This window comes from Euprymna scolopes, chromosome 3 (assembly GCF_053919585.1).
Source record: "Euprymna scolopes isolate OS-2025 chromosome 3, ASM5391958v1, whole genome shotgun sequence".
In the NCBI taxonomy this organism is placed as follows: domain Eukaryota; kingdom Metazoa; phylum Mollusca; class Cephalopoda; order Sepiida; family Sepiolidae; genus Euprymna; species Euprymna scolopes.
Window position 1 is genome coordinate 95,443,589 of NC_136484.1, and position 17,601 is coordinate 95,461,189.

A 17,601-nucleotide genomic window follows, 5' to 3' on the forward strand; every position below is an offset into this window, starting at 1 on the left:
AAATTCTTCAGGGATGGCAAATCTCTAAATTATCTTTTCTGCATTGAATATATACGTGCCCGTGACCCATTGAGACAAAACATCCCTTAAAAGTCCAAATATGTATATCTGATTCTAATAATACTTAATTCATATGTACAAGAGACTGATTGAGAAAGTTTGCCAACATTTTAGCAGCTTCCAACTTTGTTAGGGAGCGAAATGGGAGAAGGGGAATATCTAAAAAAAAAAAAACAAAGCAAAGAAAGAAATATCAGGTTATGAGCATAGCGAAAAAAGTACATGGTAGTAATTCTCATTCGATCCCGAGCAACGCCGGATCTTCCTACTAGTTAATTAATTTATTTAGTTAATTAATAAACACTGAAAATTTCATTAAGATTGAATAATTCTTTTATTTTTTCAAGTAAGTATTCATTTTTTGGTTAAAATATGAATAATTTTCACTTTCATTACTCGTCCATATATATATATATATATTAAGTAATGTGATTTACAATTTAAAAATTAAAATAAAATTTTTTTTAATAAATTAAGTTACACCAATTACCTCCCTTAGACCCGTAAAATAAATAATAAATTAAGTCAATAACACATGACAATTATCTCCCCTTAAAAACTTGCAAAATAAATATTCTCTCTATATATATTAACTGTAGCGTCTTTAAATCAAAATACGCTAACGGAAACAATTTACTGCACGAGCGTCGCCCTTTTAAAATTCATCATTCAATAAAATAAAAAGCTATAGCAAACATCTAAATGACTACTTTAAACACAGTTCCTGATTTCAAAGAAAAACTAAAAGGTAACTATCTCTATATATTTTTAAATCAAATTTATTATGTAAATTCAAAAATATATTTTTTCCTACTCATTTCTATCTCTAACCTATATTAATTTTCTTATAAATTTTAAATCCAAACCTTTTATTTCAATTTTTTCAGATACATCTGCCTTACTTTTAATGCTAGGTTTATTTATGGTGTCTTTTAAATTCAATAAAAATCCTCCTAAATTTGCTGATGAGGAGACCGTGCTTACCAAAAAAAACTATATATAATTGTTCTACATAACTTCATGTATACCACAAATAAAAAGCACGGATTTCCGAAACGATCGTACAGATAATTGACTTTGTTGTTGTTCCTTCTTATGAAACTGATTTTTAATTTAATTAAAATTTGATTTTTAAATTTAAAAAATTTTTAAAAATTTTTTAAAATTTTTAAATTGTAAATCACATTACTTAATATTGAATTAGCTCTAGGACATTTAACTATCGAGCTATCTAAATTACAAATTACAACGAGCATTTCCTGTATTTTAATTAAACTAGTAATTTCACTGTTACATTAAAATACACTTAGCTCTTTAGACTATTAGTCTAATCTCCTTTAAATTATATATATATATATATATATATATATATATATATATTACACACACACACTTCTTGTAACTTATAGAAATGCAACCAAACTTAGGTGGATATTAGGTGGAATTCTCGAACAAAAATTGATTGTCATTAATTTTTCAGTCTATCGTTTTTAAAAACAGTCGTCCATTAATTCATCAGTCCATTAACAAATCTATTATTGATTTCTTTTTCAGACAAAAGAGGTGAGTTATGGAAGGATCGTTTACCGAAAGACTGAGGCAAGATCGACTTTGTAACAAAAAAAATAAAAAATAAAAAAAAATATCCGTAGCGAAGGCATCATGTAAGTCTCTTTCAGATTTAATCTCAGAAGTTATTTCTTGCAGATCTTAACGAATGCTTTGATGGATTCGGATGCGAATACGATTGTCTAAACACAAATGGAAGCGCTCGGTGTATTTGCCCGGAAGGTTATAAGCTAGACGCCAACCAGAAAAACTGCACAGGTAAGATAGTTTCTTATCAAAATATAAATGATGATCTATATATCTATCAAAATGAGAACGTGCGTGTGAGGACAGTTCACAACCTATATGTTCAACAAATTTTGAATCTATAGATTTGAAATTTGGGATATAGGTATTTCAGATATGTGGAAAACTTTTTCATAGGTTGCACCCAGAAAAAGGGCTTCTAAGGTGTCAGAATTGACCAAGTGGTACGTAGGAGTCATTGAACTTTTCTCTGTTTACTGTTTCACGATTGTGCATGCATGAATGGTTCACATTACAGATTCCTTATGTTAAGCATCAGTCGGTTTAAAAAACTAATTTAAAGGGCATGTCATGCTGGCCGAATGGTTATCGTACTTGACTCACTGTCTTTAGGTTTTGGTTTAGGTTTTAGTTTCGATCCCAGCTTGAGTATTTTTTTTTACTTACAAGACGTGGACTGTTTAGAAAAAAATATTATACTCGCTTACACACACGTCTCAGTTTCTGTATGAATCAAAATATAACATCTTTACGTATTTTACTACCGGGCAACGCCGGGCGGCCTGCTAGTATATATAAAAGTGAGAATGTGTGTGTGTGTGGACAGCTTTTAACCTATATACTCAACAAAGTTTTATCTGCAGACTTGAAATTTGGTATATAGGGTATTCAGACATTTGGAAAACTTTTTAATCAGTTTTCATCTGGAAAAAGAGCTGCTAAAGGGTAAAAATTTGGCATTGGGGGGGGGGTCATTGGACTTTTGTCTGTTTGTCAACTGTTTTATAACTGCGCATGCACGAATCGTTCACATGACAGCTTCTTTATGTTAAAAATAAGTATGTTTGAAAACACTTTCTAAATATGTGGCAAGCTAGCCTAATCGTTATCATACTTGCTCTCTGTCTTTAGGCTTTGGTTTCAATCTCAGCTCAAGTATATATATTTTTTACTTACGAAAAGCAAACTGTTTAGAAAAAATATAATTCTTGCATGCACATGTCTCAGTTTCTTTCCGTTTTTTTTTTTAATTTCATTTTCTTTAAAAGGAACTTTATGTTAAGCTTAATATTGAGCAATGCCGGGTGCCTCTGCTAGTCAGTAAATGCAAATAAAAACTAATTAGAAGAATACTTATCTGGGTCAGCTTGAGTAGGTTATATTTACACCAGTCGAGGATACGTCGTCGGCAATCAGTCTAAGTCTTGGACATTTTTTAGTAGGAAATGACCTTGCATCTGTCGGACTGAAGTTTAGTTCTGGGTAGTCCTAGAAGATCCAGTCTTCCTAAGTTTTTTTTTTTTTTTTGTGGCACATGATAAGGTAAAGCCGTAACAATTACCCACTAGTATGGCATCGAGAGGCCCTACCAGAAAATACTGTATGGTCCAGAATCCATTCACCAAATGGCAATACAGCAGCCCCGGTACTTTGCACCTGCTGATAGGACAGCCTCCTTAGTGGTTAATCCAAGATTCAGGTCCCTGACTATCAGGCGGGTGACGTCAACCCAGATGAAACGTTTACCTCCATCACCCTTATTAGTGACATAACCACAAGGATAGACATAGAAACAGAAATTTTCTGACATCTCAGGCTACTGTTTACAAAGTACTACCGACTTGGATAATATTTATTAATTGATACCAACTCCTGATTGTTAAAATTTTGTGAAACGTAGAAGTATCTGAATTTTCACAAAAGGATTTCCTTTTCCTTTTTACCCCATGGCATAAAACTAAATTCAACTCATATAGTCTACATTACGACCCTTGCGTGCATCAACTGTGTTCCGAAATTCATAATGATCGGTTTATTAGTTTTGGAGTGATTTGTTTTTACTTTACTAAAATTATAAGCTCTACAAGTCCCAATCCTAATCCATAATCAATTGCTTTATACGTAGTTAAGGCAAAATAAATTGTTTTGAACTATTAAAATAATTTGAAACATCATGTTGCGTCATAAATCTATGACGTCACACCAAAATTATAATTACTTTGATAATGTTTTAAGCTCTATTTATGAAAAAGTGAAACAGCTCAGTTGGTAGAATGTCATACTGAAGATCTCAAGGTTTTGATTTCTATTTCTGGTCATGCTTTATTTATTTACTGTGTTACGATACACCCTCTCCCTCAATCGAGGATTCCAAATTGGAATTTATATCTGAACTCGCAGTTCAGCCCGGCTTTGCTCGGGCCCTATGTACTGCTCATGACTTTCCCTACGTGTGAATACACTTTATGTAAGATTTCAAATGTTTAGACCAAAACTTGTCTAAGCAATTTCGTAGAGACTGCAGAGGTCATTTTTTTAAAACTTTGACCCCAATTTTGAATCCTTAACATTTATTATTTTGGTCTCCAATCAAAGTAAAATGTTTTACCCATGTCCAAGTTACCTACATTTAAAATGTTAAGTCTTTAGACCCAAAACTGGAAGAGGAATTTGGTAGAATCTGCAAAGGTCAACTCTTTCAACTTTGACCTTTTGGCAGCCAAATTTTCGCACCCAAACTGATTAAAATGCTTACTGCATGTCTGAATACCCATTATGTATAAATTCCAAATGCTTAGACCCCTAATTGGCTGAGTAGTTTACTGGACACCGCAAAGGTCAAATCTTTTAAACTCTAACCTCTTGGCAGCTGAAAGTTTCGACCCAGAACCAATTAAAAATCTTGCCCTATCTCTGAATACCCTTTATGTAAAATTTCAAATGCTTAAACCAGAAATTAGCTGAGTAATTTGGTAGAGACCACAGAGGTCAATTTTTTTAAACTTTGACCCTAATTTTGACCCTCTTAACATTTTTTTTTTGGGGGGGGGGCTCAAATCAAATTAAAAAGTTTGATCCATGTCCAAGTAACACTACATTTAAAATGTCAAGTGTTTAGATCCAAAATTGGCGGAGGAGTTTGGTAGAGTTTTCAAAGGTCAAATCGTTGAACTTTGACCCCTTTGACAGCCAAACTTCTGGCCAAAAACTGATTAAAAGATTTTCCCAAATCTCGATACCCCTTATCCCAAATCTCGAGTCTCTAGACTGAAAATTGGCAGAGTTATTTGGTTAGGAAATGTATAGACACACACACACACACAGACAGACATTTTCACTTTTATAGAAATAATAGCAGTTCAGCCCGGTTTTGCTTGGGACCTATGTACTGTTCTAACTTACTGTGCATATGTATATCTTAAAAAGTGTGAATATGTACGGTAATGCCTTTCTATATAATAGGCTTCCTTAACTACCGTGGAGAAAAGTTGGTAGAGACTGCAGAAGTCGAATTTTTAAAAACTTTGACTCCAATTTTGACTCCTTAACATTTATTGTTTTTGCCTCAAATTAAAATGTTTAACCCATGTCCAAGTAACCTCATCTAAAATTTCAAGTATTTAGACCAAAAAATTGGCGGAGGAGTTCGGTAAAAGTGAACTCTGCCACCTTTGACCTCTCGGCAGCCAAATTTTCGCCCCAAAACTGATTAAAAAGCTTGCTACATGTCTGAATACCCTTTATATAAAATTTCAAATGTTTAGACCCCAAACTGGCTTAATAGATCGCAAAGGTAAAATCTTATCAACTTTGATCCCTTGGAAGCCAAATTTTTAGCAAAAACCGATTAAAAAGCTTGCCCTATGTCTGAATACACTTTATGTAAAATTTCAAATGTTTAGACCAAAAATTAGCTGAGTAATTTAGTATAGACCGTAGAGATCAATTTTTTAAAAAACCTTTGACCCCAATTTTGACCACTTAGCATTTATTGTTTTGGGCTCAAATCAAATTATAAAGTTAGATACGTGTCCAAGGAATCTATATCTAAAATTTCAAGTGTTTAGACCGAAAATTGGGGTGGAGGAGTTTGGTAGAGTTCTTAAAGATCAAATCGTTGAACTTTGACTCTTTAACAGCCAAATATTTGGCCGAAAACCGATTAAAAAGATTTTCCCAAATCTCAGTACCCATTATGTCAAATCTTGAGTTTGTAGACTGAAAATTGACAATTATTTGGTAGGGAAATGTACACACACACACACACACACACTAACGCACGCAAACATTTTCACTTTTCTAGATAGATAAGCATCGTGTTAAGAAAAGAAAAAATGTAATATGCCGGTTGTGGAATGTTACCACCCAAATGGCAAGGTAATCTAAGGTTCTTTGATCAGTACCGTCATGAAATAACCCAGAGCACTATTCGACAAGACAAGAAAAAAATGACCGGACATAACAATAAGATTATACGTATGTATTTATAAATACATCAACTATTTTATTATGCAGCTAATAGGACCCGTGTACTGGCGTGGCATGGTGAAATTATGCACTCCCACCCCACCTGTAAAAAAAAAACAAGCTACTGTTCTTAGTGGAAGCCACTGTTGGCCCAGTATAATAGCGGACACTAGCGCCTGTGGCAAAAAGGAATGTACTGTGGTGAAATATCGACGCATTTCATATATATAATGAAAGGTTTAGCTTCCAAATAATTGTGTATATTTTCTAATGATTTGTTCTGGGAAAAAATATTACGGAATATTATTAAAGGAAATATGTATTGTAAATATAATTGTAGGCAAAAAAAAGTTTAGTTGGTCAAACCGTGGTGAGAACAACTATGGAGGGTAGTAATTACTGAGGATGCAGTTAAGAGACTCAGCATTGCTATCCTGTCGCAGTTTACTACCCGATGAAGGCTTGAGGAATAATTGACCAAAACTTGGTGAAACTAAAAGATGAGAATAATAGTCCGCAAATAATAAAAAAAACAATGTCTTTCTTTTCTCTATTTTTCTTTTCTTTATCAAATAATATATGCTCAACCGAAAACAAATGTTTGAAGATTTTAGTTTGACTATTTATGGGAGTTCACAGGATCGAGATAAAAAGGTGAGGGGGGAGGCATCAATAATCATAGTATACTTATCTCTTAGAAAAGGTATAATCCGAATAAAATAAAAGATTCAACAGAAACAAAATATTCAAGAGAAGTCATCGTCCACTTCTAAACTTCCCGGAATTTTAATAGTTCTTTGAGATTCGCGGTAACACGTTCATTCCTTGATTTGCAGTAACCATGTTTTTTCAAGTGTCTGCCCTTTTCTGCTATATTGAGAAATATATAAGCCTATTTGCCTATTCTCTTGTGCAGTTATCTCCATTGAGCTGATTAATGGATATGGAGACGGTAAGGGGATAAAGATATATGTGACGTGACAAGGAGGGGTGAATGGGGCTGTTTGTCTGCGTCGTTTCCACTAACGTTTAAAGTGTGGGTATATGAATGACTCGCTTTTCACCGATCTAATAAAATCTAATCAAGGAAGGGGTGAATCTTTGTCATCACGCATTTTAACTGACTGTTGTACAACATTTAATCATGCTCGTGTATAACATTTAATCGTGCTTGTGCATAACAACTGTTAATACAATATTTTTTTCTGGAAGTAGTTAAGTTATTTCGATATCAGAGAAATTCCACAGTTGGTATCATTTGAATTCTTTGAACGACTGTTCTTATCTTGAATGTCATTTTCACAATATTTCAGTCAGTGTAACCTCCGACCTTCTTCAGATGTATTTTGTTAAACTCTGGAATTCGAACGGAATTTCGAACAGAACCGTTTATTTACTTCACAAGGGTAGTATGCCCTCGTTCCATCAGCCATGATTTGAAAGAAGTCCTAAGTAATTCGCAATTGTATTTTTAGGTTGTTAACACTAATCCTTGAACCTTCAAACTTAAGGAGATTATCACTTTTACTATTGATTTTTCTAAGTACTCTAACCACTGTAAAAGGCGTTGTGAAAATAACACTCAAGATGAGAACAGTAGTCCGAAGAATCCAAATAATACGAATAACCAATTATCTAAAAAAAATTCTGAAACATAAATTTCACAATGTATTTATTATGTCTTTAAAAAAATTGTGATGGACGGACAGACAGACAAAAATCTCTAATTATATATAAGATATAATTTTATAAAGCTTTGATGTTTAGCAATATTCAGCAGTCACAAGATTTTTGAGCGTCCCAAATTTTAATTTATTTCAATAAAACTGTAATTTGGGACGCTATATATTAACTGATAAATCATTTTCTGTATATAATCAAATGTTGGTTCGATCAATGAATACCTTCTGTTTGTAATTAAAACGCACAGTATTAAAATGTTTTATTTCGTTTTTACGAGGTAGTAAAAAAGGATAATCGTAAAATCAATGAGTTGTTTTTATCTTGATCTTTAAAATTTAAAAGGCCATTTGGTCAATAAATTGAATTTATTGTTAGTCTCTTATATATAAATTCTGTTTAATTCTTGGCAGATACGACTCATATTTATTTGATTCTTAAGTTATCAACGTTTATATTTTGATTTTTCCCAAAAGTAATTCAATCTTTTATGAGTCTTTCTTTTGATGTAGATAATGTGTAGATAATTCTATGATTTACTGCAATTGAAGAGAGTAGAAAATAGACTTTGAGTTTACTTTTGGCAGTAATCTTCGCTTCCCTTATTTAGGTCTTTAGTTTTCACGTTCCATGAGCGATATTTCTGACAAAGGGTGAAGAATTGCAATTTTTGGGGGTCGGAATCGATCCATATAGTATTTCTTTTCAACTTCTTACATTAAGTGACTTCATGCCTTGTTTGTAAAAATTTCCATTAAAAAAATACTTATAAAGCAATAGCAAGCTAGCAAAGTAAGCTAGTAAAAAAAAAAAAAAAATAGAAATGGATTAACCATAGTCCAAAAGTCGTTTTTCATTGGCTATTGAACCAAGATATAGGGGAGGACGCTACACTTTATCCTGAATTGATCCACTTATCTTTAATCCCCATCTTCTAATGCTGCTTTAGCAAAAGGCCATCAAGTTTCATTTTTGAGTCTTGAATGCTGACCTCTTGGATCATTAGTAAACATGTTAACCGTTGTTCTGAATGGTTGATAAACAAGACAAAATCTAAGAGACCACCGACTTCCTGGAATTCTTGCTAGTTGGAGAAAAACATGAATTTTATTTACGCATTTGTTTTTAAAATTATGGAGTTATTCCAATTTGTGATTATTCAGACCACTGTTCTCATTTTGTGTGTTATTTTCACAATATTTTCGCCGACGTACCTTGTCAAACTCATGAATCTTTCCTATGGAATTTCGAACAGAATCCTTTATTTAACCCATGAAAGTAGCAAATAACAATTTATTTCTTTAGTTTTCACGTTCCATGAGTGACGTTTCTGACAAAGGATGAAGAATTGCAGTTTTCTGGGTCGGAATCAATCCATAGAACATTTATCTTTGATTAGTTTTTAACATTGAAGTAGTATTTCTTTTTCAGCTCCTTACATCAAGTGGCTTCATGCTAAAATCTGTTAAATCCAAAAAATTCAGCATTCAAAGTTAAGACGCCGGAAGTGGACATGATTTTGCTAAAATATGAAGCAAAACGCAAGTCATTAAGCATTTTAAGAAATACGAAACCACATGGAAATCATTTACTTTTTAAAAATTATTTAGCTTAAACACTTCTTGTGCTATCATGAAGCAATAAAAAAAGATAATAAACTTCGATTTTGATTTCGTAATTCAATTGAAGGTAACTACTTTGTTTTCTGATACATTATTTATGATAAAATTATGAGATAAAATTTGGGAAAGACATTCTATCTAAGAATTAAAAAATATATATTAAAAGAAAACTTTATTTACTGAAATGTAAAACAATAATTGTTTTAATTATTTCCTTCTTTAAAAAAAAATATATATAGATGTAAACTATGAAAGTTTGGATTACTTTTTTGAAATAAAATATTTCCATATGAATATATTTTAAATATTAAAAAAAAATGTAAAAAAAGATAAAAGTTTATTATTATTTTTTATTGCTTTATAATAAAACAAGAAGTGCTTTCATATGGTTTCGTTTTATGCTTCTATTCCATATTTAGCTAAACCCAAATCCTCTTCTGGCATCTTAACTTTGGATACTGAATTTTTGGATTTAATCCCCAAATCTTGTATCTTGTTGAATTTGGGAATCTTTCTGTCAAACTTATGGAATCTGCAAGGAATTTCAAACAGTACCGTGGTGCTACCAAATCAGGCTATCTGAAGATATTGGCTTCCTGAGATAAAATGCACCTAACATTGATGTTTTTTGTTTTTCCATTGCCTTTTGCAAAACTTAATTATGTTCTGCAAAACCGAAAGCAAAAACAACAGCCCTACTTTTTCCCATTTTTCTTTTTCTCTTTCCTTCTCCCTCACTTTCCGACTGGTTTCCTCATCTAAAATTTACCAAAAATTAATTACTATAAGCCTTTTACTACTCTCATTGCAAAACTCATTCATGTTCTGTAAGGCAGAAAACAAAAACAACAAAAAACAATCAAACCAAACACTACAAACTAGTGACTGAAGAGATAAAAAGCTTGAAGAATAAAAAAACCTTCTACAAAATAACTAAATGAAACATGAATAACTAAAAGGGGTTGATGTACTATACTGGATTCGGCATTAAATAACCCGAAAAGTGCGATATGTAGTTAAACAAAACAACCAAACCAAACTCTACAAATAAATATTTGAAGATATAAAGAACTTGAAGGATAAGAACTTTTTTCCAAAATAACTGAATTAAATAGCTCAAAAAGGGTTGATATGCCGTCAAACAAAACAACCAAACCAAACCAAACAGTACCCTTTATTCAATTCACAAAATAAGCAACTCTCATTTCATCAGCCATGACTGGGTAGAAGTCTTAAGCAAGTTACTCATGACGTAACGGATAAAGTGCTTGGTAATTCAGTTCCAAGCGACACTTTTCTGGAAGTTAAAAGTTCAATCCTCAGCGTGGGTGACACTAAGAATACAACTGCGAATTGCTTAAGACTTCTATCAAGTCATGACTAATGGAATGAGAGTATGCTTCCTTTGTGAATTGAATAAAGGATGCTGCTTGATATTCTATGCAGATTTCACGGGTTCAATAGAAATATTCCCACATTCGGCAAAATATGCCTGAAGAAGGTTGAAGGTTACATCGACCGAAACGTTCTGAGAATAGTACTCAAGATGAGAACAGTAGTCCGAAGAATACAAATTATTAATTCTCATCTCAAAAATTCATAAACATATTATTCAAATTTGTATAAAATATTCTTAGTATTATAGATAGATAGTACGGCACAATCACGTTGACACACCGGTTCTTGTCAGATCACCGAAGTTAAGCAACATTGAGCCTGGCCAGTACCAGATGAATGACTATTTGGGAAGGCGAGGCACTGTCTGTACCGCGAGGTAAAATACCATGTTGAGACATTCACGTGGTCTATCCTTCTCTCGAGGGTAAACGGGACTCTCTTAAGCTAGTGATGGCGTCACAATAAAAAAAATACCCTTGATAGCTTTGATGAAAAATCAAGTATTCAACTACTGACAAGATTTGAATTACACTACAAACCCGTGTAGTGAGTTCAATCTCAGCTACGGCCGCACTGAATTGGATTATAGATAGTCAATTAGAATGAATGAAGTGGAGTTGAGTGAATATCTAAGACTACCATAAAAATCTTATGTTCAAGCTAAGGAAGAATCACCAAGATTTTAATCACCAATGCTCTTCAAAGTGCTGCCATAGACAGTTGTGTAATCTGTGTGGATGTCAACAAATGATCTCTCAAAATATGATTTTGAAGATCATTACTGAAGATCAGAAAGGGGTTTGCGTTGTGAATAGATCCTTGAGGCACAACAGCGTTGACACTGTGGTTAAGAATTCTCTAGGATTATCTCATTACCATTTCTCCCTCTTTATGTCTTCCTCATTAGACCACTGTTCGAGTATGGTGTACAAGCCTCTGCTTAATATCAAATACATTATATCCAGCATCTGGAGAGAGTTCAAGAATTGGTTTCTTGAATGGAGCAGGGTCTATTGGATATGCCTTATAAAGCTGACTCAAGAAGCTTTCTTTGAGCGCCGACGATTATGCAGTGATCTCATTTCGACCTATAATCTACTCGATAGACATTATGAAATACCTGGAGAGTTATTATTCACTCTTGCACCAGAAAGAGGTCTATGAGGACACTACAAGAAACTACTTTACTTAGGCCAAAATAAAGCCAAATTAGGTACACTTCCAAGAGAAGTAATATAAGGTGGAATGATAAAATTGTCGCCCTAACAACATTACAGATTTATTTTAAAACTTTTCTCAAAAAAAAAAATGTTTCTTCCTTGGCTTTGTTGGCTAGGATTAAAGTGTAGTAGTGATACTACACTTCGCCTTTTCTGACCTCGATCAATGGAAGAGAAAACCTTCTAGATTGAGGCAATTTTGATTTTTGTTCCTTTCCAAAATGCCCTTTTCTGGGGAGCTGGATTTTCCCCACATTAAAACCGATCTTTTGTCTAACTCTGCCCTCGTGGAGAGGCAGATAAATAGAAACTTGATTATGTAGTAGACCTGACATCTATTCAATGTAGCCGCCTTCAGCCTGAATCACCACCTTGATACAGGTCTGCGAGAGAAGAGTACAAAATTGTAGCACTCCTTCTGAAGCCAAGCCTGGGTCTCTTTGGACTTGGGGGCCGGCGCTGAGTCATGCTGTCACACCCAGAGTCTGATTGCACTAAGGGATCACGACACTCTTCAGTACATCCAGGTACGCTTTGGTATTAACTTTCAAGCCGACTTAGAAGATGTGAGGTGGCATGATTTGGTGCTCATTTGAAACCATACCAAAGATCATAACCATGGCCAGAAACTTTGTTTTAATCAACCTGGGCACTTCTTGTTATACGTGGCACTCCAGCGATGCATTTTGTGGGTGCTAGCAATGGTCCTATTGTCATAACTTGGATCGGTAGAGAGCACGAGTTGTACAGCGGCGCATCTCCAATCTTGCTCGTTGAACATTGTGGCACTTTCAGACATGATAGAAGGCTCCTTTTGTTCTTGGGATTTGTACATAACTAACCAACTAGTAGATGGTCTGCAAAAAAATAAAAAGAAAAGAGAAAACTGGGTTTCATCAAACGGAAATGGAATCCTGTCGTTTTTTCTATGGCGACAATTTTATCGTTCCGCCTGTAAATGCATTTACAAAGCAATAATTCAAGGTGAATTAGAACATGTTCCGGATTACTGTATCCTGTTTAAATTTTTACCCCCCCCCCTGTACATGGCAGTTTCAGCATGTTTGCTTTAGTTTCTGCCAAGTTGAATTGAATGTGTTGTGCTTAGCTGTACTGGGGGAAAACTTTGAAAAAGTATCTTCGACTTAATGTACTTTACCCCTTCTTTATTTTTTATTGATAAATATTTTAAGGACTAAACTTTGATGCCATACAAATATTGCTTTTAGAAAAAATTAAATAAAACCACTTGAAATTATTCCAAGTGTCATCAGAAATTTAATGAACTTTTTTTCTGATATAAACATTTGCAAAGTAAACCAAATTCCATTTTGCTTTCTTACACTTTTTTTTTTTTTTTTTTTTTTTTAGATCCAAACGTTTTAATTTAATAGAGTTGCTAAAGAAATAAATTCCAAATAGATTACCCGTGATTCTTATGAATAAATAAGACATCACAGAACGCTAAAATATGTCAATTATCTGCTTTTATTCATTAAAGTAAGATTTAGGTTAATGTTTTAAAGCGTAGTGAGATCAAAGTAAATCTGTTAGACATACTTGTCAGCCTGTGTGAAGCAAGAAACAAAATGACTAAAGCGCAAATCAAAAGATAAAAAGGATGAAATCTGCTAAAGTTATTTACCAAACGAATTCGCGTATAAATACATTTGTATTTTTGTTGGAATTGTCGAAATAAAAAAAATACATTGTTCTCACTTTGTATATGACACACACACACACACACACACACACACACACACACACACACACACACACACACACACACACACATATATATATAAACTAGCAGGCTGCCTGACGTTGCCGGGTCGTAAAATATGCATAAATATTATATTTTATTATATTTTAATTCATGCAGATTTCTTCTTATTGAGTCAATTCATATATATATATATATATATATATATATATATATATATATATAGGAAATTTATTACTGTGAGTCCAGAATGAGTTTACATATTGTTTCAGCTAGGGGGAAATCCTCAAAAAAAAAGAGGAAATATCCAACTAGCATCGTCAGAATTCATTGATGGACTAAGTTATAATATCAAATAAGAATGGAAAAATCGTAGATGAAGGGGAGTTAGAAAAGAAGGGGGGAGTGGAAGGGAGAGGATATTTTCTCTTCTTTTTGAGGATTTTCTCCTAGCTGAAACAATATGTAAACTCATTCTGGACTCACAGTGATAAATTTCCTATATACTGCTCTGGCTACACATTGAGCACTCTACTCCGGTTTTTTCACCACTGGTAAATATATATATATATATATATATATATATATATATATATATATATATATATATATATGTATGTATATATATGTGTGTGTGTGTTGGCGCACCAGTCCCCGTTAGATCACCGAAGTTAAGCAACGTTGATCCTGTACTTAAATGGGTGACAATTTGGGAATTTCAGCTGCTGCATGAGCTCTCCGCTTATCTCGGCATTGTTTCCAGTCGTCCTGGGTTTCTCCTTGCAACTGGACTCAAGCAGTGCCGATTCAGGAGAGGCGTGGCTTCGGATTGCGCAATCCTTGTCTCATAATTACTCGCGTAACTACCTTTACAAGGGGGTATCCTTTGTCTCTTGAGACTGAACGGAGGCATCGAGACATTTAAATGATTTTCAAAAAAGTTGTCGGTTTTTCCTTCTTTCGTCGTCGTCGTCGTCGTCGTCTTCTTCTTCTTCTTCTTCTTCTTCTTCTTCTTCTTCTTCTTCTTCTATTTGCATAAATTGTAAACTTATACATTGTTTATTGTTTGAATGTATTTGCATGCAACATTTGCTTACGACTTTGTTTTTTATTGCATCTTCATTTCAGACATTGACGAATGCGACCTGAGCGACACAATGTGTGACGACACGTGCGTGAATACGGAGGGCTCTTATGAATGTCGATGCAACTCGATTGGTTTAAAGTTATCATATGACAAACAGTCGTGTATAGGTGAGTAGAGATTAACAAATAAAACGGAAACTTTTTCGCTTTCATTTTTTTTTTCAAAAGAATTACTTAAATTACGACGTTCTTGTGTAAATGAGACTTTCTATCAATATTATGCACATTGTACGAAAAAAAAAAGAATTTATAGCAAAATGGATTTCAGCATAAAGCTGTAGTTTTACAAACATCTCTATCTCTATTATATATAAAAGGAAATTTGTGTGTGTGTGTGTGTGTGCGCGCGCGCGCGTGAGTTCGTTCCCCAGGGACTCGAAAACGGCTGGACCGATTTTTATGAAATTTCACACGAAAGTATTTTATGTGCCTGGCAGTGTTCTTAGATAGGTTTTGTGTCGGAATGTCTTCGATAAGTATCGTAATCAAGAATCGAAATAATCTGAACAAAGGAATAGGCGCTTTCGATCAGAATTAACAACCTAACATCACAAGTGCATTTAAGAAGTTTTATTGCCACACAAGACGAAGAGTTCGACATATAAAATTAACAGTAGGTTCTTTGATATGAGAGGGGTGCGTTCAAAACGAATGTATCCGTTTAAAGCACAGCTGCGCCATGATACTTGACATTTTCATTTTAAACTTAAATTCAAGCCATTATCACCGCACAAGCAGTAAGGCCAGGCATATAAAATCAACAGTAGGTTCTTTGATATGACAGGGGCGCGTTCGAAATAATTTTTTCTGTTAAGAGCACAATTGACTTTTGCATTTTAAACTTTAATGCAAGCCATTATATATATATATATATATATATATATATATATATATATATATATATATATATATATATATATATATATATATACTAACAAAAGTACCCGTCGTTGACTGGGTTCAAAACCAGCCTACAGAAAATGGACTTTGATGTATGAAAGTATGATAGGTTATGAAAAGGAAAGGGTTGTAAAGAGATAGCTTCGAATTTGGGGGTATCAAAACCAAAGCAAAATATGATGAAAATAAAATAGATAAACCCCATAATTTATTAAACCATACTTGTTCACATTGAAACGCTTACCACAATATTCTGTGGATCTATATTAAAGAACCTTGTTAAACTTTATGACATATTTCCATTCTATGGAGGTCAGGTGCGAACGAACACCCCATAATTTTATTATACCATATTTCTTCAAACTGAAACATAATTATCAAAGTATACTTAAGCAGATAGATATGAAAAGTCTTTATTAAAGTTTGTGCCTATTTCCATTCTATGGAGGCCAGGTGCGAACGCAGACCCCACAATTTTATTATACCATCCCTATTTAAGTTAAAACATACTTATCAAAGTATTCTTATGTACATCTATATCAAAAACACTTGTAACCGTTTTTTTTTAATTTTTAAAAGTTTTATTTCCATACTTTGTGGACCAGATGCGAACGCAGATCCCACAATTTTAATGAACCACCGTTCTGCCAGATCAAACATACCCATTTCTGTGTCTCGATACATCTTTTATCATTATATGTAATCAGTTTTTTAAAATAGTCAACCATATAGGAGCCTATTCGTGACCACACACACACACACACAGACATTCAGTTTATATATATATATATATATATATATATATATATATATATATATATATATATAAAATAATTTTATGAAATCAACAGTAATTCTCTAGAATGTAATGTAGACTACAATATATTTTGGACAGCGCGATGGGTTCCCAACTAGAGCAAGCACAATCGATTTGATTGAAAAACGGGCGATTTTGCTGAATTAGATGACAGAGGCAGCGAACTTTAAATTAAAATAAATCATAGAAAAATATTTTTATTGTACAAATATGTGATTGATACACTTGGTCAGCATTGGTTTTGCGATCAGTCGCTTGAAATTTCCCTTCTTATTTTTATCTTTTTTGTCAGATGACTAATAAAGCTGCTGGAGATAAACGTTTTATTCGGGCTGACGTCATTCGTCTGATAATCAGGGACCAGAACCTTAGATTAATCCCCAAGGACGCCGTCCTATCAGCAGGTATAAAGCATTGGGACTGCTGTATTGTCATTTGGTGAATGATTCTGGGCCATGCAGTAGCTTCTGATGGGGCCTGTTGATGCCAAATTAGGAGGCAATGTTACGGCTTTTCTTCTACATGGTTGCAAAACTCATTCTTCGTTCTCTCTCTCTCTCTCTCTCTCTCTCTCTCTCTCTCTCTCTCTCTCTGCTCTAACAACTCTGCCGACCTTTTCCACATATTTCAATAAATCCCAAGAAGCAAAACAGGATTAAACCCAGAAACCCTAATTCCCAAAGTAGACCCCCACTACTAGGTCTCCTCCTTTAATTTCAGGAGTCTTTGTTCAAACCTTCCATAGATTGAAATCCAATTACTGAAGACTAAACCAGACCTATTATTTCTATGCAAAACTGGCATTGAACCGACTGTTTCCCTCGATGAGTCTGCGATTAAAGTGTACTCAAAATCTGATGATCAAAATCGTCATGAGCATGGAATATGTGCCTATATTAGAGATGGCTTTTCGATATGGTAGGCATATCTCCATAGAAGACCATAAATTGCCTTATATGTGATTCCGGCTTG

General features: G+C 33.7%; 1 protein-coding gene across 1 annotated transcript in view; it reads left to right on the plus strand.

Annotated features, from left to right (window-relative positions):
• Positions 1-17,601, plus strand: part of LOC145261966 (uncharacterized) — a 620,004-nt gene that overhangs the window by 204,903 nt on the left and 397,500 nt on the right. Inside the window, exons 10-11 of the mRNA XM_080119795.1 lie at positions 1,768-1,887; positions 14,895-15,020. Coding sequence (XP_079975921.1) covers positions 1,768-1,887; positions 14,895-15,020 — 246 coding nt within the window. The remainder of the gene's footprint in view (positions 1-1,767; positions 1,888-14,894; positions 15,021-17,601) is intronic.